We start from the raw sequence: 22,818 nt of genomic DNA on the forward strand, positions 1-22,818 counted from the left end.
CCGCCCATCCCGCCCATCCCTCCATCGTCCACCTCGTCCACCACCCCGAAATCCTCCAACGAGACGGGCAGGATTGAGACAGCCTGCAACCTGGCGAGCATCACCGACTGACCTGGAGAAGCAAGCCGAAGATCGAACCTGGTCCCGCGCCGCCATTGGCCCGACCAGATTGGGCAGTGACCAGAACGACGCAAATATTATTCATCAAGATCAGCAGCTGCGTTTGTTTCAGCAAGGGTCAGGGTCAAGGTCAATTACACCTTACACATTGCACCCGGCACTCAGGACTGCTCTCCGATCAGCGAATTGTACTCCGTACCTCTCTTCCTCCATACCATCCATTCCCGAAAAGGGCTGCCTGCATTTTTCCCTCACTCCCAGCTCGGCATCCGAACTGGTGATATATCTTACCCATCCATCCATACTCCATCCCACTTTCTCGACGCCGCGCACAAACACCAGACGACAATTGAAAGTCTAAGTGGCGCAACATCCACCAACATCGCGGCACCACCAGCACTCCGCCGACGGCAAAGAAGAACAAGAATACGACCCCTGCAGAAGCCAGAAGCAAACCGTCGAGCCGGCTTGTCGTCTCGTCGTCGCCGTCTCCAAATTCTCCAAGAAACCCACCACCAAAACAACAAAACCGACGAGGCTGGCTACTGGCTACTTACTGGCTACTGGCTACTGGCACCAACCAACCGGGCTCGCCTTCTCTCTTGTCTCCCCCCCCGCGCTATTGCGGCAGGTCTAGCCTAACCCAACAATCGAAAACCCGCCGCAAAACAAGAGGAAGCCCACTTCGCTTCGCACCGCACGTAGTGGTGGAAAAGGTACATTGCTAATTCTTTCACGAGCTATCTCCTCCCCCCCTTCCTCTCTCCGGTTACTGAGGGGTTCTCATAATGATGTTTCCGCCCTCGAAAGTCCCGCCTTGAGCTGACAAAACGACATTCTGCCAACCTAGTTTTTCTCGCCCGCCCTCCCTCAATACCACCGTTTTGCGCCGAGGCATCAGAATCTCATCCCTCCAATTTCCACTATAACATACCGCGCGTTCTTGGTTGCCAGCACTGACTGCTGAGAATCTGCGAGAATGGCGGATACACCGTCGCCGCCCGGGTCGCCGCTCGACACCCCAGACACCCCCGGCCCTGACGAGTTCATCCCCAATGACGACGTCATTCCCAAGAGAATGCCTTCGTTGCGATCCATCTCCGACCCACAGAACCCCGGCCAGAGCATGTCCGCATCCTCGACTCCGTTGGGTGTCCTGTCTAATGCTCGGCGACCGCCCGTATCGACGGGTATGTCTAGCGGACGCCTGCCCGAGGACATCAATGCCAAAATGCGAGCCTTCCACCTGTCCCGCCAGGGCAGCAACCCCATGGCCCCAACAACGCCCAGTTCCGCCCCTCCTCAATCGCCTACAGCGGCAGGTGCAGGTGCAGGTGCCCCGGGTGTGCCTGTCATGGGCGGCCTCCCCGGCGGCCTCCGACCGCCCGGAGGTCTGCAACGACCTGGAGCCCCTTCGTTCCCCAAATCCGCACCTTCACTGCCACCCTCGGCCGGTGGAGGTTTGGCCGGCAAGCGACGGTTTGGACTGAAGTTGGGAGATATGGGTGGAGGAGGAGGGCCCGCTAATACGGCTGCACCGAACTCGGGTGGTGCTGGGAACAACGCCGCGCCAGCCAGTAATCTGTCGACCGGGGCGCCGTCCCAAATGTCGCAATTCGCCAACTACATTGATACCGAAAAGGGCTACCTGACGTTCAAGGGCAAGGCCATCATCTCGAACAAGGGCGTCGACTTTTCCGATGGAACCGTTTTCCGGATATCCCTGGACGAGGTGGAAAAGCTGGACGAGCTGGGCAAAGGCAACTACGGTACGGTGTACAAGGTGAGGCATAGCAAACCGCGAATGCCGCGCTTTGGCCAAGGCCTATCTGGATTTAAATCCGCATCCAACTCGGCGTTACCTGCCGCCACGTCGGAACAGGACGATGCCCCTCCAGTCGGCGGCGGCTCGGTATCCGGGAAGGTCATGGCCATGAAGGAGATGCGACTGGAGCTGGACGAGGCCAAATTCGGCACCATATTGAAGGAGCTGCTTATTCTACACGAATGCGTTTCGCCTTACATAATAGACTTCTACGGAGCATTCTTCCAGGAGGGCGCTGTGTACATGTGCCTCGAGTACATGGACGGCGGTTCGATCGACAAGCTGTACACTGGTGGTATCCCGGAATCTATCTTGCAGAAAATCACCTACTCCACAGTGATGGGTCTGAAGGAACTGAAGGAGAAACACAACATCATACACCGAGATGTCAAGCCCACCAACATCCTGGCCAACTCGAGAGGTCAAATCAAGATCTGCGATTTCGGCGTCAGCGGAAACCTGGTCGCAAGTATGGCCCGGACGAATATTGGTTGCCAAAGCTACATGGCTCCGGAGCGTATCTCGGGTGGCGCGTTCATGTCCTCGGGGGCTAGCGATGGCACCTACAGCGTTCAGAGTGATATCTGGAGTTTGGGTCTGACTGTCATCGAATGCGCCATGGGTAAATACCCCTACCCGCCTGAAGTGTCATCGACTATCTTCAGCCAACTTAGCGTAAGTCCCATAATCTCCTGGATGCTCGCGACTTTTACTGAACACTTGTGCACAGGCAATTGTTGAAGGCGACCCGCCAGATCTGCCCGACGTAGGCTACTCCGACACTGCCCGAAAGTTTGTCCACGCGTGTCTGCACAAGGTTCCCAAGATGCGACCCACATACGGAGCACTGCTTGCCTCGGACTGGCTGCAAGGCCTGGCGAAACCCGAGACCATTACCGAGGAAGACGAGGAGGCGGCCGAGAACGACGCCAGCGACCAGGCCATCACAGACGCCGCTGATAAGCTCAAGCTCGGCAAATCTGGATCCACCGAAGACGCCGAAATTGCCGAATGGGTACAAAGCGTCCTGGGGGGCAAGGAGTCTGGGGCTGGGTTGAAGTCCTCGAAACCCGCGCTGCACACGGCGCCTCTTGATGCTGTCAGTCCTATGGCTAGTCCCCAGTCGTCATAACACACCTGAACGGGCCACACAGCGACATCAATGATGCCAGACAGCCACATCCCACTTCATATCCACGACCTATGTTCATGGGCAACGGAAATTGTTCGAAATAACTCACGATCACATCGAAGCATCATAACGGCGTACAGTACAAGAAGCAGCAGCAGCAGCAGCAAGAACAACGGAAGCAGAAAGTCTCGCTCGAAAACCTTCCTCAGCACGAACTCTGCGGGAATATAGGCATCTTGGCCGGCATTCATTCTACTACGGGGCTTGAGAGCAAGCGAGTAGTAGTTGTAGTGGCGGTGGTGTGTGCTCGTTTATTGTCGTCATTTTTGATATAACGAATGAGACGAGCCTATACTTCGTTCTTGGTGTTGTGCTGCTTCTTTGGGTTTTTCTTTTTTGAAAGGTTCATTTGTTTATTTTATTTTTCTGGGTAGCTATAGGCTATTAAGTCCCGTGTATACACGAATCCGCTGCTGGGACAGGAGGGGCGTTAGAGCGCGTCCGAAATAAATTTTCACCCCTTTACGCTTATTGGATCCTTCTTGTAGCTCTACTCGGCTGAGTTGGCTGAAAGTGAATTGATTGATTGAATTTTGTGGTAGCTGAGCTGAGTCGCGGAATTCATTGGGTTGGTATTGTATCCTGACTGTATGAGGGTGTCATGCTCTAAATATTCGAAGCAGATAGGAGCTGCGACATCAAGTATGGGATTTGTCGTGGTTCTCAGCTGGACGTCGGCGTGAAGATGCGATGGGAAACGAGATTGTTCGCATGTGTGCTGTACGGTCGGGAGCTGAGGGATTGGTTTGGGAGCGGGTGTATCCAGCCGTGTTACACAGGGTACCTAGATCAGATCCATTGTCCACCAGGATAATAGGTATGGGAAGGAAGAGCGAGCTACGACATCAGGGATGAGAGGCTGCCTGTAATTGACGAGATGACGCATGACTTTGCTATGGAGGGTTTGTATTTCGTCGCAGTGTCTTGAGCATCAAGGAATCTCAGGGGCACTGTTGGCAGCTTGAGATACCTGCACCGGCGACTCGACCCCGTCCTCGTATTTCAACCAGTCACGTACGTTGCCTATGACTGACACATGGTCTAGTAAGTGAAAAGCGTCTTCAAAGGAAGTGTCTGACGGACGTCGGACGCAGCTGTCAGGCAAAGTAGGGACCCGTCTCCCGTCGCAAGCAAGCGTGGTGGTTTGATGGATCCGGGGTTCGAGATGGGAAACTAATCCAAGGCCCCCCTAAGTACGTAGCCAGTCAAACCCATCCATCAAAAGTCGCCACCATTGCTGCTGATTCCAGTAAATATTAAATTAAACATTCTGCAAATTCTTTCATTTATATCATATCTAGCGAGAGAGTCCCATAGATTGGTTGAGGCGTGTGGTATCAAACAAAACATAACGAAGTAAACCAAAAAAAGACCGAGTCATATCTTGATATCACGTCTCATCTCTCATCATCACCGCCTTCCTGACCATTACATGCTGCTGCTGCTGCCTTACATCACCAAACGATCCAGTCATAGAACTGCAGCTCTTTTTGCTCTCTGTTCTTCGACACCATCAGATTCGTGAGTAGAAACGCCGAGAATATGCGAAGCTATCATGCTCATATCTGCTCCACTAGGTAGTTCAACCCGAGCAGTAGGATGACTTAAAACTCTCGATTCTGCGCGGTCCGGGCAGACCCCCTGAGCGTGCGTCATGGGAACACGGTTGCTCGTTTAGGAGTAATCGTCCTTGACCCGACGGCTGCCGTTGAGGTCGTAGCTGCGTCGGCTGCGAACGCTTCGCTTGCGGCCGAACCGGCTGGCCCAGCCGCCGCCGCTCGGGCCCGAGGGGGCCTTGTCCTTGCCGGCGCGGGTGCCGAGGAAGAAGAGGACCATGCTGATGAAGAGGCAGGCCCAGGCGGCCCAGCTGAAGCCGAAGCCGTAGCGGCCGAGACTGGCGTCGCGGCCGTCGCGGGCGAAGGCCACGCGCGCCTTGACGAAGGTGGCGGTCATCAGGGAGACGGCGATGCTGTAGAAGAAGAGGGCGATCATGGTGGAGAGGCCGGCGAGGGCGCTGCCGAGGCGGCCGCAGCAGGCCAGGAAGCCGGTGAAGAAGGCCAGGACGCTGAAGAAGAGGGTCATGAGGTAGAAGACCCAGCCGAAGCGCCACATGTAGTAGAAGTACATGCTCGTCGTGTGGCCGCCGTGGCTGCCGATCAGCGAGGCCGGGGCGCCGGTCGGGTTGTGGTCCCAGGCCCAGCCGAAGGGCGGCGCGGGCCAGGCGCCGCCGCAGTCCAGGTTGCCCGGGCTACACATGTAGAAGTAGGTCCATTGCGTGCGGTCGCGCGCGCCCGTGATGCCGTTCGTGGCGGCGCTGAGGAAGTACGTCTTGTTGAACGGCGTCACGTCCGTCACGCCCGCTAATATCACGAACAGAAGGAATAGGATGGAGGTGGCGAGGAAGAGGAGGGAGGTGAGGCCGAGGCCGGCGTCTGTTGGGCGCATACTGTCAATATCGAGTTCCTCCTGAGGATCGCGATGAGGAGGGGGTTTGGAGTAGAGTGGGGCGCCGTGGTAGGTGAGCAATTATACGTACGAGAGAGGGCCATTTTCGGCAGCGGGCGTCGTTAGACTGTGGGATTTCTCGATTTATCGCAAGGCAGGCGGCAGGCGACGCGAGGAGGCGATTATGCCTTTTCTCTTGTTGTGTGTTCTCGCAAATCGTCAGACAGCGCAAGAGCCGAGGTTTGACTGAGAACAGAAATGGGTTGTTAGCTATTTGCACTTTCCATGGGCATGGAGGCGATGATGCTGTCAATGTGGGTGTGGTAGCGAAAGCGCGTGCATGATGACATGTAGTTGCATATGCAGCAGGGCCAAAGGTAATTCCTCAAGTCGTCCGCGTTCGTTTGTTGCGAGATTAATGTCTGAGACAAACCACGACCAGGTCGTCAAGGTCCAAGTAGCGAGGATTCGTAGGTCTTGGCGCCACATGCCGATCCCAGGGAGCGAATGGGAGAGAAAAAGCGAGAGAGGGTCTTTCTTACCTGGTATAGACGAGTGATTCGTTTCGCACCTATAATTAGCTATTAAGATCCTATAGCAGGACTGTGGTTGGTGGGTTGGAGGTGGAAAGGGGAATAGCAGCAGTAGTATCAGGAGGTTGGAAAAGAAGGAAGACGTCGAAGCGAGCAGGGTGGTCTCGTCATGTTTATGTTCAGACCAGACGAAGAAGTGTGGAAGCAGTGGAAGCAGTGGAAGCAGCAGCAGCAGCAGCAGCAGCAGTACGGGACTGTACAGTATTACCCGTTAGCGCAATAGAGTAGCGGTAGCCAGGCCAATTTGCAGGCTTGCTGTAGGCCTGCTAGGCGGTTTAGGTTCACTAGCAGCCGCGGAATGGGTCCAGCCTGGCAGTGTGCCAAATACCAAATACCGTGTTCCCGTCGAACCACACACCGACCAACCTGCAGCACCTCATTTGGCCGTGACATTCCAATACTACGGCATCGACATTGTTCGTCCACGCCATGTCACCTCCCATCCTCGCTAGTCCCTCGCAATCCATCCACGATCTGAATTTGACGCATGGCCTGGTAGCGTACATATACTAGAACCTCTACGAATCATTGCTTGGCTAGACCTCCCTTTCCTCCGTGCCGTGGCCGTGGCCGTTGCAAGATCATACACAGCAACCACCCGAGAGCAGCACCAACTCTTCCACAATCCAATGTCCTTTTTTTCTTTTTCTTTTTCTTTCACGGGGTGGAGCAGCTATGACGACACTGCTCGCCGCTATTGAGGGGAGCTCGTTACCCTTTCCGGCCTAGCTCTCTGGGCCCGGCCTGCCGCTCATGCTGGCCGGGCTTGAGCTTCGACTCTTCGAGGGTGCTGGTTGGCGCGTTGGCCTGTTGGCCTGTTTAGCTCGCTGTGCGCGGTGTGCGGCTTTCGATCATCACACATTAAAAAAGGAGCTTGGAGCTGCACCTGTCCCGCGAAAGCGCCTCAGCACCAGCACTAGCAGCACCAAGCGCCAGGGGAACACAGGAAGATCAAGACGAAGGTGCACTTGACGCAATACCGTCCGTATGCCCAACGCCAGCGTATTTCGCTCCGTGAAGTACATACCTACGTCAGCGCCCATCACCGTCCATCACTGGCAGCTTGTTATGGCCGATTGTCCTCCTCCCCTCAAATACCCCCGATATTCCGCGTCATCTGTGCGCAACTGGATCGCGAACCATCACTAATCCTGCTGTGGTCATGAGGTATACGGCGGTGTGCACTAGCTATCCCCATCACCCATCGTGTTGACGATCGAAGAGTGAGCGTGGGCAGCGCGCAGCCCCCGTGTCTCCGCCGCATCCGAGCAATACGCAAGCAACCTGACTGTGTGTACAACGTACATACGGGTCGTACTGATCAACAGCCATTGCTCACGTCCGTCGCATTTGTTGTATGCCCAAGGTCACCCAACACTTGGCACCTGCACCTGCACCTGCACTCATTCTAGAGGCCTGCACATGTCATACATGCTGTATCACACAAATTCAATTCAAGGTGAAGCAAGCATCGTGCGTGCCGGGTCAAGTCGGTAGCAGCCAGGCGCGCAGGAAACTCGGCCATAGTTAAGGTTCGGCTCCCAGGCTCCCTTGCTGGCACCGCAGGCGGGAAGGATACCTGCAGGATCTATCGATTACCGACCAGGTTGTTCGGTAGCCCCCTACCACTCACCATCCTTGTGAAAACTTTTATTGCGAGAGCGCGATTCGTATTCACTTATGTGCAGGTCGGCGCCGGGATCCAGAGCACCGGAAAATATCAGTCAGCCCACAAGGCCCGTAGGGTCAAATAGGGGTTGAAGTCCACCTCTGGCCTCCGTGATGGATGCGATTACCAAATACCCCAACGCCGGATCCGCCCGCCCGCTGTGATGGTTCCGAAGCCACGCGACCTCCGTCCCCTGTCCTGACCTCCGATCCACTTTCTGTTATCTGATGAACTGCCACTGATCCCATCGGTAGACCGCCTGTCAAAGGACGTTCCTGAGGTGACTCCATATCTCCAACTCAAAGGTTTCCAAGATTCCTTGGGCGTACATCCGCTGCGGTCTGATCACCACATTTCTGCCACATCTTAAATCTGACTTAACAGACGTTGGTGTGGTGGCGGTCGCTTTCCCTCCTGCACCCTCTACCCAGTGACTCGCAAAGCCGCATGGACTCGAGTTATGATCGATGGCTGGCCCCGCGATGTAGTGGTGGCTTTAGGCATGTTGAAAGTGACAGCGGCGGTTGCCGTGGGCGCACTCCACTTGAAGTCCTCCTATTTTATTCACCTTTCAATGTCTTCTCGCATCCGACTCATGTGCTGTACATCGTAATCAAAGAAATATTTGATAGATATATCGTAGGCATGTAGTTTGATTGAAAGAAGGCAGATTGCTGTATAGTCAGAACCTTTCAAGTGTGACCTACAGTTGGCAGACTGTCGCTCAAGTGCCTGCCGAAGGCAGTGGATTGGATGGCTCGGACGGCGGCATCCAAATGCGACCACGGCGCATGCAGATGAACACGGCAGTGGAAGATAAGGGATTCCGAAAACTATATATCACAGAGTATAGATTGCAGGTGGTAGATAGCAGATACCAGGAATTACCCGGACCAAGGTCCCTCTTGGGGAAGGAGGAATGAAGACCCCGGTCGTCTAAGTGCCGGCAAAGCTGAATTTTCTCATAAGACGCTGTTTCGAATACAGGACTACCTAATAAATCCACCTATCACCCTCCCCAAGTGGGATCCTGTCAACGCAAACACACCACGATGGAAGAAAATTGCGCCCGACTACCACCTAGTCAAGCAATCACACCCCTGCCGGATGTGTCGACGCTTGACAAGGGGCTTCACTCAGTCCCGAGGCGCCCTTCACTATCGTGCTATATAAAATCACGACATACCCAATGTCTCGCGGTGGCCAACTGTTCATTTGCTAATGTAATAACGGCGGCCGAGCCTTTCAATACACACTGACGAAAAGGTGTAGCAGCAGCAACAAGTGGACGTGTGTGTGTGTTTGAGAGCTGGCGCATCGACAACATCAAACCTACTAAGCTCGGCGAACGCCATGACCACCGGAAGAATGGGCTGGAAAGCGCCCCTACAACTGCTGCTCTCGTCCTGGCTCCTCCACGGCAGCACCGCCACGGCCGCTGGCGACGTCTCGGCCTGCAAGCTCCCGGCCGTCCAGTCGGTCTACCTGAGCGCCGGCTTCGGGTACCGGGGCGACTGCGTGCCGAGCAACGGCACGCTGAAGGCCTTCATGCTGTTCGTCGACTTCCCGGACGCGCCCGCGACCGAGGCGAGCCCGGAGGCGCTGCGCGACGTCTACCTGCCGGGCGCGGCGGACTGGTACGCGGCGAGCTCGCAGGGCGCCCTGACGCTCGACGTCACGGCCGACACGGCCCGCTTCGTCCGCATGCCGGCCGCGAGCACGAGCTACGGCTGGAGCCGCGGCCTGTCCGCGGAGACGCACCGCAAGTACATCCAGGACGCGGTGGACGCGTACCTGGACTCGTCGCCGCCGACGGGGGCGTCGATCCCCGCGGGGATGGAGGTGCTCCACATCGCGCCCACGCGGAACGCGCGCGCCATCTCCTTCTCGCCGACGTACATGAGCGCCGTGTCGTCCAGCGGTGGACAGCGCGTTGCACGGAAGACGGTCACATTCGGGATGGATGCGTACGAGACCTGGGGCTTCAAGGTCCTGAACCACGAGACGGGCCACACCATGTGCTTGCCGGACTACTACCCCTTCGAGGCGGGGCGCAGCACGGGGTACTATGTTGGCGGTTGGAGCCTCATGGGCGTCATCGACGGGCTCGCGCCGGACTGGTTCGGGTGGGATAAGTGGCGGCTGGGCTGGCTGCCGGACTCGGCCATCGAGTGCGTCGACATGGGCAACGGGACCGACATGTCGACGACGCACACCCTCCGCCCCCTCTCGTCGTCCGGCGCGGGGACCCGCGCCGTCGTCGTGGCGCGCCACGGGCAGGAGGCGCTCGTGGCGGAGATGCGGACGAAGACGGGGCTGGACGAGGCGCTGTGCGCGGCGCCGGGCGTGCTGCTGTACACGGTGTCGACGGCCGTCGCGACGGGCGAGGGGCCCGTGAGGGTCCTCAACGTGAACCCCGGGTCGGCGCGGTGCGCGGGCGGGCAGCTCAACGACGCGACGCTGTCGCTGCGCGGGGCGCGGGGCCGGGCCTCGTCGTACAGCGTGCCCGGCTGGGGCGTGAAGGTGACGGTCACGGAACAGACGGACGATAGTGCGACGATTCGGATTGATATGTCGTCGTCGTAGTAGGTAGATTTATGCTTTCTTTGGGTGTTGTTACCTAATGTAGTACGCTTGGTGGTTGCGAATAATCGAAGGCAAAACACTAAAATCTATTTCACCTCATCATCAGGCACGCACTGGGTGTGCCATGACATAACACTTGTCAATGACTAGTTACCGACGGCCTCTGCTGTGCTAGGACCTCATCGCAGGTGGTTGTTGATCCCTCCCTGTCGAGTCGTTTACTGTCCGCCGTTTCGTTGCTCGTTGATAAGAACCACACCAAGCAAACACGTACATCGACACCCTATACAGCGAGGCCTCCAACGGCATTCCTACCCGGCGCGCAGGATACATACATACGTACAGTATGAATGCCATGAAATGACCGTAGTTGGAAAAGCCTTTTGTGACGACCTGCACAACTTGATCGCGTGTTATTTCCTACCGAAACCCCGCAAAGCCTCCGTCCGATGTGAGTGATATACCGGTATCACTTCTCCAGAAGGGCGAGAAAAAAAGGGGAGGGGAGCGCCGAGACCTCCTCAGTATGCACTGTCAGGGTCGTACATGCACATACATAAGCGTACGACTTTTTCTTCTCTCTCCCCATGTATGTAACAGATGCAATTCCCGCCCTCCGTCTTTCTCTACCGTCTCGCAGCAGCTCAGCGGCAGATGGAATTAAAATATACGCAAAAAACGGGCAATGAAGGACAGTGTCATGCAGTTGTGGTCAGACGATCCAACCGACGACTCCGTCCAAGCGTCCTGGCGCGCCGGGGCGGACAGAGCAGAGAGAGCGACGAGGGGTTGGATGGATGTAGCATCATCGGAGGAGCTCTGCTTCTTATTATATACATCCGGTGAAAAAGCCGCAAATTTCGGAGGGCGGGTCCCGTCGCATCTCAATATGCACGCGGAGTTACATTTTTGGGCGACTGCCGGGGCGGCGGTTGGAAGGTGGAGTACCTGGCTGGTAAAAAGGCCAAAAAATGAGCTTGTTCTTCTTCGTCGCGATATTGATGGTAATGGTTTGTAATAGCCGCCCGTAGCCAAGCCTCTTGTTTCTTGGGCAAGCCGTAACGAGAGGGAGATGAATCACATCATCTTCGAAACGGAGCTGTATCGGGCTTGTTACACTAACGAAGCCTGTACAATGGGACGAAACGTAGCCCGGGCAGCCTTATTTTGACGTTCGTTCAGTTCCCACAAACTCGAACCACTGGCCAATTGCTGTTGGTTTGTGTTGTGTTGCTTCCATACAGCCTTGTCGTTTGCTGGGTCAGGGTTGCTGAATGCTTTCTGTTCTTTTTTCGCCAGCCGTGGCAATCTCTGTGCAAGTCCGGCAAAGCTATCAAACCTGGACATCAATTTGTCGCTGATTGGGCGGAAGCACCCAGACAGGCAGTCAGCAGGTAGGTAGGCGGAGCGGACGCGACAGTCCGGGGGTTCAGTAGCAAGTATGATAGCGAGCATCGTCACCGGTACGACATTGGCGAAGACGTTCGGGCCTTGGCGTCGAGTGGGTTAGATTTCTGGACACGTCCTGAATGGCCAGCCGTCCAGTCTTAGCCTGCCGTGCCAGCGCGCAAGGAGCCGAGAGACAATCGTGGCTCAGCGATTTGCTGGCGATGGGAGGGGCCCTGTAGGGGCTGGGGGCTCAGAAACCAGCATGTCGAGTGCGTCGATGATGAATGCCAATGCTCGTTTTCCGCCTTGGCGTCGATTCTCAATCTATTAGGCTGCGGTACTTGCTTGGTGTCGCACACAACTGGCCCCCGACAGGCTGGGAGTGTTTGCGTGCCAAGCAGGGCGGTTATCGCTGCTAGAACTCGCACTACCGGTGTTTACTTTGAGTGGAATACATAAAGTTAGTACTGAATAAAAATAGATAGATCAGGAGCTTCATCCCCTTTCGAACTGGAGATACCAATCAATAATACCAGACCGACAGGTCGAACCTTCGGGGCATTCGCAGCCGACCGTCATTTTAGCAAAGGGAAGGAATCGACGCCGATCGGTGGGTGGGTGATGGCACTGTTGCACCGTTTTGGCTGCGGCAGCAATTGTTTCCGTCACCCTTGCCAAGGTCGCAGAGAGGGTGGGATGGACCGTAGCACTAGCCCCCCAGCACCACTAAACTCCACCCACGCACAGGTGCCAAGCCCGCTACAGGTTGCTGCGTTAGCGGTTGGCGGTGCGTGCAGGGCGTTTCTTACCGTGCCCAAACTGCGCTAGAGGCGGCCTACAGGCATTCTGTACAGGCTATACAGTTGCGCCTCTAACCTAGATCCCCAGCAGCAGGAACAGCAGCAAAATTGAGTGAGTATGGGCGACGAGTGGGTGGCGCCCTGGTACATTTCAACACATTTGCGGCCAAGAAAAGCAGTGCAAGCACCACCAGACCCCATGCCCCCATGCCCCCATGCCTGTTCTGGGCATTGGCGATTCTTTCGGGCTTCGAGATCTCCAGGAACACCCAGCACAGGCATTGCGTTGCATCCATGTCTTGCAGCCGAATGGTCGGCGTTTTGGCTGCCTCCTCTGTCTAGGTGCACAGTGGTGCTGTGCTGCTCCTCCATTCAACGTCTCGTCTCATCTTATCTGGGTAGTCTTTCTGTTTTCTTGTCATCCCGCATCCCGACCGCCAATTCTTGTTTTCCAAACTATTTGTATCTCGCTCTGGTACTGCTTGTTTTTCTTGGCCGGCTCCAATTGATGAAAAAGAGTTCTTGTTTCTTACTTTTGGTTTTCCTTCCTCTTGTCAACACCGCCCTCTGATAGAATCTCCTGAACTGCATTGCGCCAGTCAGCCAGCCAGCCCATCCTCGGCCCGTGTCTCCCCTCGAAGGCACTGGATTGTCAGCCCTCAAGATCCGTGGGCTTGAAGTCTTGGGCAGAGTTAAGACCGAGCCAACTCAATTACACAAGTCTTGTCAAACGACAAGCTTCTAGCTTCCAGAGCCCCCAGGCAGGCGCAGACTATTTAAGTCGCTACTGCTAGGCCCGAATTACGCGCGCCCCTCCCCATTTTCCTTTGATCGCACGCTCGATCTCGCCCAGCCTATCATCCTCCGCCTTTTTCTCTGGGTCTTCTGCATACCTTATTGCATCATCTTTTTAAGTCCCAAGTCCCAAGTCCCAACGACCGACCCGACCCGACCTGCCTTTGCCTCCTTTCCACGACAACCGCCCTCTTACTCAACACATCCGGGTCCTTGTCGAGTAAATCCACATCAACACCATCCAGCAATCCGACGTGATGGATTGGGCCCTATCCCGACCAACCGCGTTTCGAGTCAACAATAGAGTCGCCGATTTCTCTCCCAATATTCCACAGTTCGCTGTTTTCAGCCAAGATGGCGGCGCCCACGAGTCGCATCCGGCCTTCGGCCACCTGGTTCTTCTCGTCTTTGAGGCCGTCATGGAAGTAGTATGCGTCAGCTTACCGGGTTACATCATCGCCCGCTTGGGACACTTCGACGCCGAGAAGCAGAAGTTCCTCGCCAACCTCAACGTCATGCTCTTCACGCCGTGCCTGATCTTCACCAAGCTCGCTTCCCAGCTGAACGCCGACAAGCTTGTAGAGCTGGGCGTCATTCCCATCATTTTCGTCGTCCAAACCTTCGTCTCCTACCTGGTCTCCATTGGTGTCGCCAAGGCACTCCGTTTGAAGAAGCGACCCGCCAACTTCGTCACGGCCATGGGCGTCTTCGGCAACTCCAACTCTTTGCCCATCTCGCTCGTCCTTTCGTTGTCGCAAACGCTCAAGGGCCTACACTGGGATCGGATACCGGGCGATAACGATGACGAGGTCGGTGCTCGCGGTATCTTATACCTCATGATCTTCCAGCAGCTGGGACAACTGGTACGGTGGAGCTGGGGATACCATGTCTTGCTGGCGCCCAAGGATAAATACGAAGAGTACCAGACCGAACGGTTGGAAGAGGGCAACTACACGGATGAGGTTCCGGCGAATGTCAATGATGTTTTGATCCCTGGCCTCGATGGAACCCAGACAGATGGAAGCCGTCGGGGCTCTCAGAGCTCGGACGGCTCGGATGTCTATGAGCCAGCCGGCCGTACTCCCGTGGCGGGGACCTCGAACGCCTCGCCTGCCGAGTCAGATGATGACGAACCATCTCCCCGGAAACGCAAGTTCAAGCCGAACTCCGCACTTATCATGCCCCCTCCCCAAACCGAAGAGGACATGATGTCCTTCCCTCGGATGCATGAGTCGGATGAACCAGAGACGCCTACCTGTATCCGCGGTTACTTCGTGAGGTCAAAGGTTGCTATGCAGAACCGCGTGTCGTCCGTCAAACATGGAGTAGTACAAAGCTCTCGTCGTACCTTTACTCGCCTCCCGAGGCCGTTCCAGACCTTGTTGACTGGCGTAGGGAACATGTGTGCGAAATTTTACAACTTCCTGTGGGAGTTTATGAACCCGCCTCTGTGGGCCATGCTGATCGCCGTTGTCGTCGCTTCCGTGCCCGACCTCCAGCGCCTTTTCTTCGAGGAGGGCTCTTTCGTCAAAAACAGTGTCACGAGCGCTGTTTCGTCCAGTGCCGGTGTTGCTGTGCCTCTTATCCTGGTCGTTCTTGGCGCCAACCTTGCGAGGAACACTCAGAGACAGGATACCAAAGATTCCGAAGAGGAGGAGATTGGAACTCGCCTGTTGGTGGCGTCGCTCATCAGCCGCATGTTGTTGCCAACTCTGATTATGGCTCCGATCTTGGCCCTCATCGCAAAATATGTGCCCGTCAGCATTCTGGACGATCCCATCTTCGTCATTGTCTGCTTTTTGCTCACCGGTGCTCCGAGTGCTCTGCAGCTCGCCCAGATTTGCCAGATCAACGAGGTCTACGAGGGTGTGATGGGCAAGATCTTGTTCCAAAGCTATGTCGTGTGGTTAGTACCCCCCCTTGCACGCATCTGTTTGGATGTTCCGATAGCTAACATGATCGATTAGGATCCTACCTTCGACGTTGATGCTGGTTATGCTCGCCCTCGAAACCGTCGAATGGGCCAAGTGAGGAATGCCGACGATCTGTTCGGTGTTGTTTAATTGCGAGGCGACCCCCAAAATCAACGAGCGGGGTCGACGGGATACGGTTGGGGCTGCATGAGAGGCTGTTGCCTATGTCCTACCTAGCCTTCGCTGTGGTGACGGTGCCGGCGATGTAGGACGTCTCTTGGGCCTCTCTTTGTCGAGACAGCAGTACTATGTATTATTTGGGTGCGCATTTACCGTGGAAGCATTCTGAAGCGACTTGCCTGATTTGGTGATTGAGCGTCGTTATTGGCCGATCGTCCTCAGATGACTACCTGCCCTTTCCCCGCAAGGTGGGATAGCATAGCTTTGGATTGGTCGCGGGGTTCGGGGAGACTGTACGCTAGAGTGTGTCGCGTGAGCGGCAGCCAGGTTGTGGAACGTGAGAGGGAATCCCTTGTAATACGATACATAGGTGTGTGAGGCATATAAATTTTCCGGTCGAAAGACGGAACATATATATGCAATAGCAGAACTAGTAACATAAAAAATGTCTGCTACTGCCACTACCAACATGACGTTCCCTTACGTTCCCCAAGCTTGATTAATCCAAATGCCCACCCATTATGCGAATGAATGCAGGTCGTGATTAAGTGCTAAGGTCTCTATACCCCCTTTTCCTGATTCCTTCTTTCTTTTTACACCGACGTCTCGCTAGACCACTTAACGCCCCATGGGCCGTCGTCTAGAATTGCCAACCACACTACCTTTCCGCCTTGGCGAGCTTCGATGTTTCTTGGTAATTCCTATCAGTGATTTGTAGTCATAATATAATACGCAAGCATTGTCCATTTCCATTTAATGTCACTGGCTTGAAGTGGTTTTGTTCAGGGGCCCTGGTTTCATTGGTATACTCATATACGAAAAGGGGTCCGACTGCTCAGTCTTCCTAGGCAAATAGCACAGCACTGAGCTACTTCACACTCTAGAAGGTCAGTCGACCCTACGTTCGAATTAGATCCTAGCCGCAACATGTATTTCCGAAGCCCGCGCAGGGAGCATCGATGCAACGCGTAGTCAGCTAGCTACTTATGTGTACCAGACGAAAGAGGAAGTTTCCGGACGTGAGGTGGGGGGTTTGGTTTTATACAGGTAAACTAGAGAAACTTGAGCTTATCTCGGTGAATGAGATTCGTTGTTTTAGAATGGCTTCCATCGAGTGTACAAGTTTAATATAGGAGAGTTGTTCTTGTTCATGAGGTGGTTAGAGCCAATGAGGCGGGTACTGGATAGGGGTAATGCCGGCTTACCACATTAACCCTAATAGGGGGGCCTATACTTGTAATAACCTACGGATAGTAACGTGACAAATAGTAAATGCAAGGCATGGCGTGGTACTGGGCATTTAGACTGCCCACGTTCGACCTGGCGAATATAGCCGGATGGGTCCGGTAAGAGCCCGCAGTTCAGCCCTTCGTTCCCTGTTTACCACTCGATTTTCATTTCGTCTGGTTGACAAAGTGGTCGGTGAGCCCCTCAGATCCGTTGTTCGTCAGACATGAGGGGAGCAACCAGAGCCGTTTGCAGAGGCTCAATAATGCAAGGGTAGCCCGTCGTATCCGATACATCGTCTTGCCGCTGGCGCTGGGCTTTCTTGGAGGAGCAGGCTGCTCCTGTAGCTCAAGCAGGCTCGATAACGCATTGCTGAATCTGCGTATGAAGAAGTCTCCCAGGTGGTGTATTCCAATATAATATCGAAAATATCTACCTGCGCAGAAGATGCCTCGGCAAGTGGTTTCAGCTTGTACGAGTCGTGTGGCCGCACGCCAGCGACGCTCTGATTCGCAGGGGACACCGACGATCAACTGCAATTCATCCCAACTAGTTTATGCGACGATCGTTAGCATGCGGGGGTTGAGCAGCCATCCCGAGTTGCCGGCCAATCAACCCCGGATTTGACTTTGGGGGGGGGATGTTTGGGGTTTATGTCCGAACAGGAGGGCATTCGGCCATGGCTGCGTCAGCGCTCTGACGGTTCTAGAAAGGATGAGACGCATCAAAGTCCCTAATGCTCGTATCGGATCCGAGTCTGGCTGACGTATTTGACCTTCTTTTGACATGTGTACTAAGCCTAACAGTTACCTTTGGGTGTGACTGAACGATTTACTACATAGACCATTGCCGTTGGCCTACTTCAGCTCCTCGCATTGTTGCCCCTATCATATACCCTGTTGCGAAGATACCGGCTTCCATTTATCAATATGCTGGGGCAGATTCAATTCGACTCGGTCCATCTGATTAGTCTTGGCGGTATTTGTGCCATCCTTTATTTGTTTTACTTCATCATCCAGACCACCCGACATGAGCTGCGAATCCGGAGACTGGGCGTGCGGGCGCCCGTCCTTGCCCAGAACCCATGTACTGGTGAGTCCAATTCATGAAGCACTACGAGGCGTCGCAGATGTCTCTGTCGCAAATGGCTCATTGACTTGCACGGGTATCTCGCGCTTACATATGAATGTCTTCCACCTACAGGCCTCCGCTGGTTCGTCGCCGCCGCGCGAGCGCAGCTGAACCACCGACTCTTCGAGTTCTTCGACGACATGTTCGCGGCGGCCCGGGGCGCGCCGACGGGCGACGACTGCGTCGAGGTGCAGGTGACGCGGGCGGGCGGGCAGCGCTACATCACCACGCGGGACCCGGGGCACGTCAAGGCCATCCTGGCGGGCCAGTTCGCCCACTTCGGCAAGGGCAAGGGGTTCCACGACCGCTGGAGCCCCTTCCTGGGCGACAGCATCTTCACGACCGACGGGCCGCTCTGGCACGACAGCCGCGGCATGATCCGGCCCATGTTCATCAAGGACCGCGTCAGCGACCTCGTCGTCTTCGAGCGCTGGTCGGCCGCGCTCGTCCGGCAGATCGAGCGGCAGCGGCGGGGCCTGGTCGACTGCGGCGCGGAGAAGCACGGCGGCGGCGGCGGCGGCGGCGGCGGCGAGGGCGAGGGCGTGGTGGATATCCAGTCCCTCTTCTACCGCATGACCCTCGACATCACGACCGACTTCCTGCTGGGCGCCGCGGTTGACTCCCTCTCGAACCCGCGCGACGAGTTCGCCGAGGCCTTCAACGAGGTTCAGCGCCTGCAGATGTACTTGACCATGCTCGGGCCCTTCTTCCGCGTGGTCCCGCGGGGCCGCTACAAGGCCGGCATCCGCACCATCGACCGCTTCGTCATGCCGTACATCGAAGCCGCCCTAAAGCTGCCGGCCGCCGAGCTCGAGAAGCGCACGAGCGCGTCGTCGTCGGAGTTCACCTTCCTCCACAGCGTCGCCCGCCACACGCGCGACCCCAAAGTCCTGCGCGACCAGATCGTCGCTGTCCTGCTCGCGGGCCGCGACACCGCCGCCGCGACGCTCAGCTGGGCCGTTTACCAGCTGAGCCGGTACCCGGCGAAGGTGGCGCGTCTGCGCGCCGAGATCCTCGACACCGTCGGCCCCGCGCCCCACCACGCGCCCTCGTACGAGACCCTCAAGAACATGCCCTACCTCCGCCACGTCCTCAGCGAGACGCTGCGCATGTACCCGGCGGTGCCGTACAACCTGCGCGTCGCGCTCGAGGACACGGCGATCCCGTCCCGGGACGGGCAGGGCCCGCCCATCGCCGTCCTCAAAGACGATGTGGTCGTGTACAGCACCCTCAGCATGCAGCGGCGCCGCGATCTGTACCCGCAGTGCAGGGAGGGCGGGCACTTTGCGGATCCGGCGCTGTTCGAGCCGGAGCGGTGGGAGAACTGGACGCCGAAGCCGTGGACGTATGTGCCTTTTAACGGGGGCCGCGGATCTGCGTCGGGCAAAACTTTGCGCTGACGGAGATGGCGTATGTTGGTATGTCATTATTTTGAATTTATTGTTACCCCTATTCCCTCCTCTTTTCGCCCCTTTTTATAGTCTACATTTCTTTCAAGCGAATTGTGGATAATTTGATTCTTCTTTATTCCGTCTACTTTCTCCGACAACTCGGAATTCTTACTAATCTATGATTTTATATGCAGTCGTGCGACTGCTTCAGAAGTATGATCGGATCGAGTACGTCGGGGACTGGAACGCGCAGTTCCACCAGCCCGAGATTGTTGGGAGGCCCGGTCAGGGGGTTAAGATCCGTTTGCATGAGGCAACGAATCCGACGTGATTATCGTGAGTGGGAACCGAAGTCTGAGACTTTGGAGGAACTGTTGGTACCAATGACCGCGGAAAAAAAACGAAAAGAAAAAGGCCAGACGGACTCAGCGCTTGGGGAAGTTGGGTATGAGAGGGTCGGAGTAGTCGTGCGTACATTATTGAAAAATTATATCTGAGTCTTTGAATACAAGAATATAGCCGGGCTCTTGGTAAATGCGAAGGCCGCGCAAGAAAGGTTAAAAGGTAGCTTTCTCCTGGTATTAACAACCCATACTGCATAGTCTAGCATAGCTTTTAGGCAAGCCCCATGCGTCCTGTTAATCTTGGGGTAGCGCAACAGACAGATCACTGGCTAGCGGGGACGGTATATCTTAGTTAATGAAGAAAGCTGTCGTCTATTACAAAACATATGTTCGTCCACGGGGGTGTCAGAGCTTGGGTGGCACTGGTCCCAGTCAGAGATACGGTTATTCCTTAGCTTAATGCTGAATTCGAGTGAAATTCCGAAGTTAATTCTTCGCATTTACTATTCTACTCGTATGTACCTACATGCATCCCATTGTGCAGAAACCGTGTCCCGGTGCGGAAAGACCTACCTACTTACTCATCTAGTTCTCCCGCGATGTGCGAGTCGATGGCAAAATCACACATATACCCAGTTCCTCCACAGGGAACGGGAACTGGAAGCCCTCGCATCCCGGGTCCTGCGTCAAGTGCAGCTCATTGAAGAAGATGTACTCGGTTGAATTTCGCGAGAAGCCCTGGACCGGGGGAGGCAATGGCGGCTTGGGACACCCTTCGCATTTGTAGATCTGGAGGGCATGGATCTTTTGTTCGTGCTGTGCGCAGCGGAAGAGGCGAATTTGGCACATGATGTCGGCTTTTGGTGGGTTTTGCTGAAGAAGTGCGTGTTGTTGAGGTAGTGAGCGGTACCGAGAAGATTGTGGATTGGATGAGGTTCCGTCTTGAAACTAGACAGGTCTAACCTGGCTTATAAGATGCAACCCCTACTGGCTGCCCCCCTCTGATTGACCCCTCCTGATTTCAGATGATTCTAGAGCCCCTGAGCAACAACAACAGTATATAAAGGGGTCAAATCTCACTCGTCTCCCAATTAAAGTAGATCAATCTCTTCCTCTTTTTTTCCTCTTTTTACCACTATTAATATAATTAAAGAAGCACGTATTGCGTAAGCGGTCCAGGCCGTGCTAGCCGGCGGAAGTATTAACCGTGCAGCCAAAGATTATAACGTTAATAAGGGTACCCTTCGCAACCGATTTAGGGGTTAACTTTCGAAAAAAGAGAAATATAAAGCCTTTTAGTTTTTTACCCCTGCCGAAAAGACTTTTTTAATTAAATAAGCCCTTTTTTAAGCTAGTTTAGGCTACGTATTAACGTATCGGCTATTTCGTATATATATTTAGCGTATTTTCTTTATAAAAAAGTCGATTACTTTATCGATAAGCGATAAGTACACCGTTTTTTAAAATATTATCCGGCCTTTAAAACCGTACGTGCTAAAGCGATAAATTTTCGGCGCCTCGTATATATATTAAACGGGGCCGTGCGAGGGTTTTTTAATCGATTTAATACTATTATTATTAATAGTATACCCCCTCGATTTAAATTTAATACCGATAAAATAAGAATTTGTGAAAGGTGCACGAATTTAAGTGGTAACGATAAGTAAAGGGTAGTAAAAAGATAAAGCTAACGCTTATCCTTTTATATTTCTAAGGGGCCTAGGTTTTTATATATATAAGGCGGCGAAGTAAAGCCGGAACCGGTACGTAAGCGCCCCGTTCTTTCTACTTTTATTATAACTATTCCCCCTTTTAAGCAGGCGTTCCGATTACGTAGGCGGCTTTATTTACGCGGTCCGCTTATTTCGACGGGAGTTTAATTAATAAAGAGTTCCGTGGTAAATCGTAAAATAGTAAAGTAAAAGTAAGAGGTAAGTAAAAGGTAAGTAAAAAGCGCGGGCGACGAGGCGCTTATATTTAGGGTGCCTTTTAAAATATAAATAAATTTATAAAGTTATTAAATTTACGCTCGATATCCTTTTTATAACGCCGATTATAACTCTTTTTTATAATTATTAATACTACGGTTTTTTTCCGTATTTTAATATTTTCGCGCTCGTTATTTTATCGTAACCCTTTTAATACTTTTTTATTTATTATAGCTACCGTTTACTATCGAATTAATTTATTAAGTAACTATAACGGCGTTTTTATTACTACCGCGGCCGACTAGGCTTATTATTTATGCGTTTCGTTTTAAGCGGCTAATTATAAGCTTTTCGAGGGCGAGTTACCGGAGTTTAGCTACGTTTTTAGTAACCCGCGCTCTTTATTATATAATTAAGTATACTCGAAACTCGGCTATATTAACGGTAATAAGATTTATAAGGCCGTAAATACGCGTAGTTTTTTCAGTATCGGTAATATTTCGTTAACGTTTTATAGTAAGTTCTTAGCGTTTTTATAAGCGATTTTAATATTATCGGCACTATTTTTTCGGGTTTAGCCGAGTATTTTTAAGAGGTAAATAACGCTGATAAGTACGTTTTTTTAGCCCTTCGCCGCGAAACGGGCAGTATTTTCTGCCGTTTTATCGTTATTTTTACCCGTATAATCGAGGCTTATAAAACTAAATTTAGTATTAGCGGCTTAAAAAAACCGTTAAAATAAATAAAAACTCTCGGCTATTTTTTTTATAGTTACCACGGGTGCTTAACGAATTTATTTTAAATAAAAAAGCCTAATTAATTATTACTAAAAATACCTCGCCCGCGAGGATACTTTACGTAAACGCTTTTAACCTATCGCTTTTAACGCTATAAGTTTAGGGATTCTCTTTTTATATTACGTAATTTCGTTAACGTTTTTTTAAACTATTAATAAACTTATAACTATCGAGGTTTTCGTTTAATTTCGTTTACTACCCCGCGACCGTAGCTTCGTTATTTAATATATAACCCTCGGCTTTACTCGAAAGTGTATTACCGCCCTTTTCGCTCGTATTAACGATAACGCCGTTAATAAATAAACCGACTATTTCGAGGATCGTTTAAAACTCGTAGGTTTAGTTTTTTAAACAGAAATTTCGTTTTTATTTCGGCCGCGTTTTTTTTATTAAATATATAGTTTAATTAGTATAATACGAAACTTCGTAGCCTATTAAAAAAGCGTAAATATAATTACCGTTTAAACGAGTAAGTTCGATTTTTACCGGGGCC

At 53.5% G+C, this 22,818-nt stretch overlaps 7 protein-coding genes across 7 annotated transcripts; 5 read left to right on the plus strand and 2 right to left on the minus strand.

Annotated features, from left to right (window-relative positions):
- Positions 1-1,099: 1,099 nt before the first annotated feature.
- PG986_003596 (uncharacterized protein) lies at positions 1,100-3,077 on the plus strand (the record flags this gene model as incomplete). Its single annotated transcript, XM_066839818.1, has 2 exons — positions 1,100-2,620; positions 2,676-3,077. The coding sequence occupies 2 exons, from the start codon at positions 1,100-1,102 to the stop codon at positions 3,075-3,077; spliced, it is 1,923 nt and encodes a 640-aa protein (XP_066704882.1).
- Positions 3,078-4,811: 1,734 nt separating this feature from the next.
- Positions 4,812-5,582, minus strand: PG986_003597 (SUR7 protein; the record flags this gene model as incomplete). Its single annotated transcript, XM_066839819.1, has 1 exon — positions 4,812-5,582. The coding sequence occupies one exon, from the start codon at positions 5,580-5,582 to the stop codon at positions 4,812-4,814; it is 771 nt and encodes a 256-aa protein (XP_066704883.1).
- A 702-nt stretch (positions 5,583-6,284) lies between these two features.
- Positions 6,285-6,627, plus strand: PG986_003598 (uncharacterized protein; the record flags this gene model as incomplete). The annotated part of the gene is made up of 2 exons (XM_066839820.1): positions 6,285-6,376; positions 6,426-6,627. 2 exons carry the CDS (start codon positions 6,285-6,287, stop codon positions 6,625-6,627), a joined length of 294 nt encoding a protein of 97 aa, XP_066704884.1.
- A 2,570-nt stretch (positions 6,628-9,197) lies between these two features.
- PG986_003599 (uncharacterized protein) lies at positions 9,198-10,430 on the plus strand (the record flags this gene model as incomplete). Its single annotated transcript, XM_066839821.1, has 1 exon — positions 9,198-10,430. One exon carries the CDS (start codon positions 9,198-9,200, stop codon positions 10,428-10,430), a length of 1,233 nt encoding a protein of 410 aa, XP_066704885.1.
- A 3,241-nt stretch (positions 10,431-13,671) lies between these two features.
- On the plus strand, positions 13,672-15,445 carry PG986_003600 (membrane transporter; the record flags this gene model as incomplete). The annotated part of the gene is made up of 2 exons (XM_066839822.1): positions 13,672-15,320; positions 15,382-15,445. The coding sequence occupies 2 exons, from the start codon at positions 13,672-13,674 to the stop codon at positions 15,443-15,445; spliced, it is 1,713 nt and encodes a 570-aa protein (XP_066704886.1).
- Positions 15,446-17,663: 2,218 nt separating this feature from the next.
- On the plus strand, positions 17,664-19,265 carry PG986_003601 (cytochrome P450; the record flags this gene model as incomplete). Its single annotated transcript, XM_066839823.1, has 2 exons — positions 17,664-17,826; positions 17,938-19,265. The coding sequence occupies 2 exons, from the start codon at positions 17,664-17,666 to the stop codon at positions 19,263-19,265; spliced, it is 1,491 nt and encodes a 496-aa protein (XP_066704887.1).
- Positions 19,266-20,185: 920 nt separating this feature from the next.
- Positions 20,186-20,449, minus strand: PG986_003602 (uncharacterized protein; the record flags this gene model as incomplete). The annotated part of the gene is made up of 1 exon (XM_066839824.1): positions 20,186-20,449. The coding sequence occupies one exon, from the start codon at positions 20,447-20,449 to the stop codon at positions 20,186-20,188; it is 264 nt and encodes an 87-aa protein (XP_066704888.1).
- Positions 20,450-22,818: the final 2,369 nt, after the last annotated feature.

Source organism: Apiospora aurea (assembly GCF_038362705.1).
Source record: "Apiospora aurea strain CBS 24483 chromosome Unknown utg000002l_segment0_segment0, whole genome shotgun sequence".
NCBI classification, from domain to species: Eukaryota; Fungi; Ascomycota; class Sordariomycetes; order Amphisphaeriales; family Apiosporaceae; genus Apiospora; species Apiospora aurea.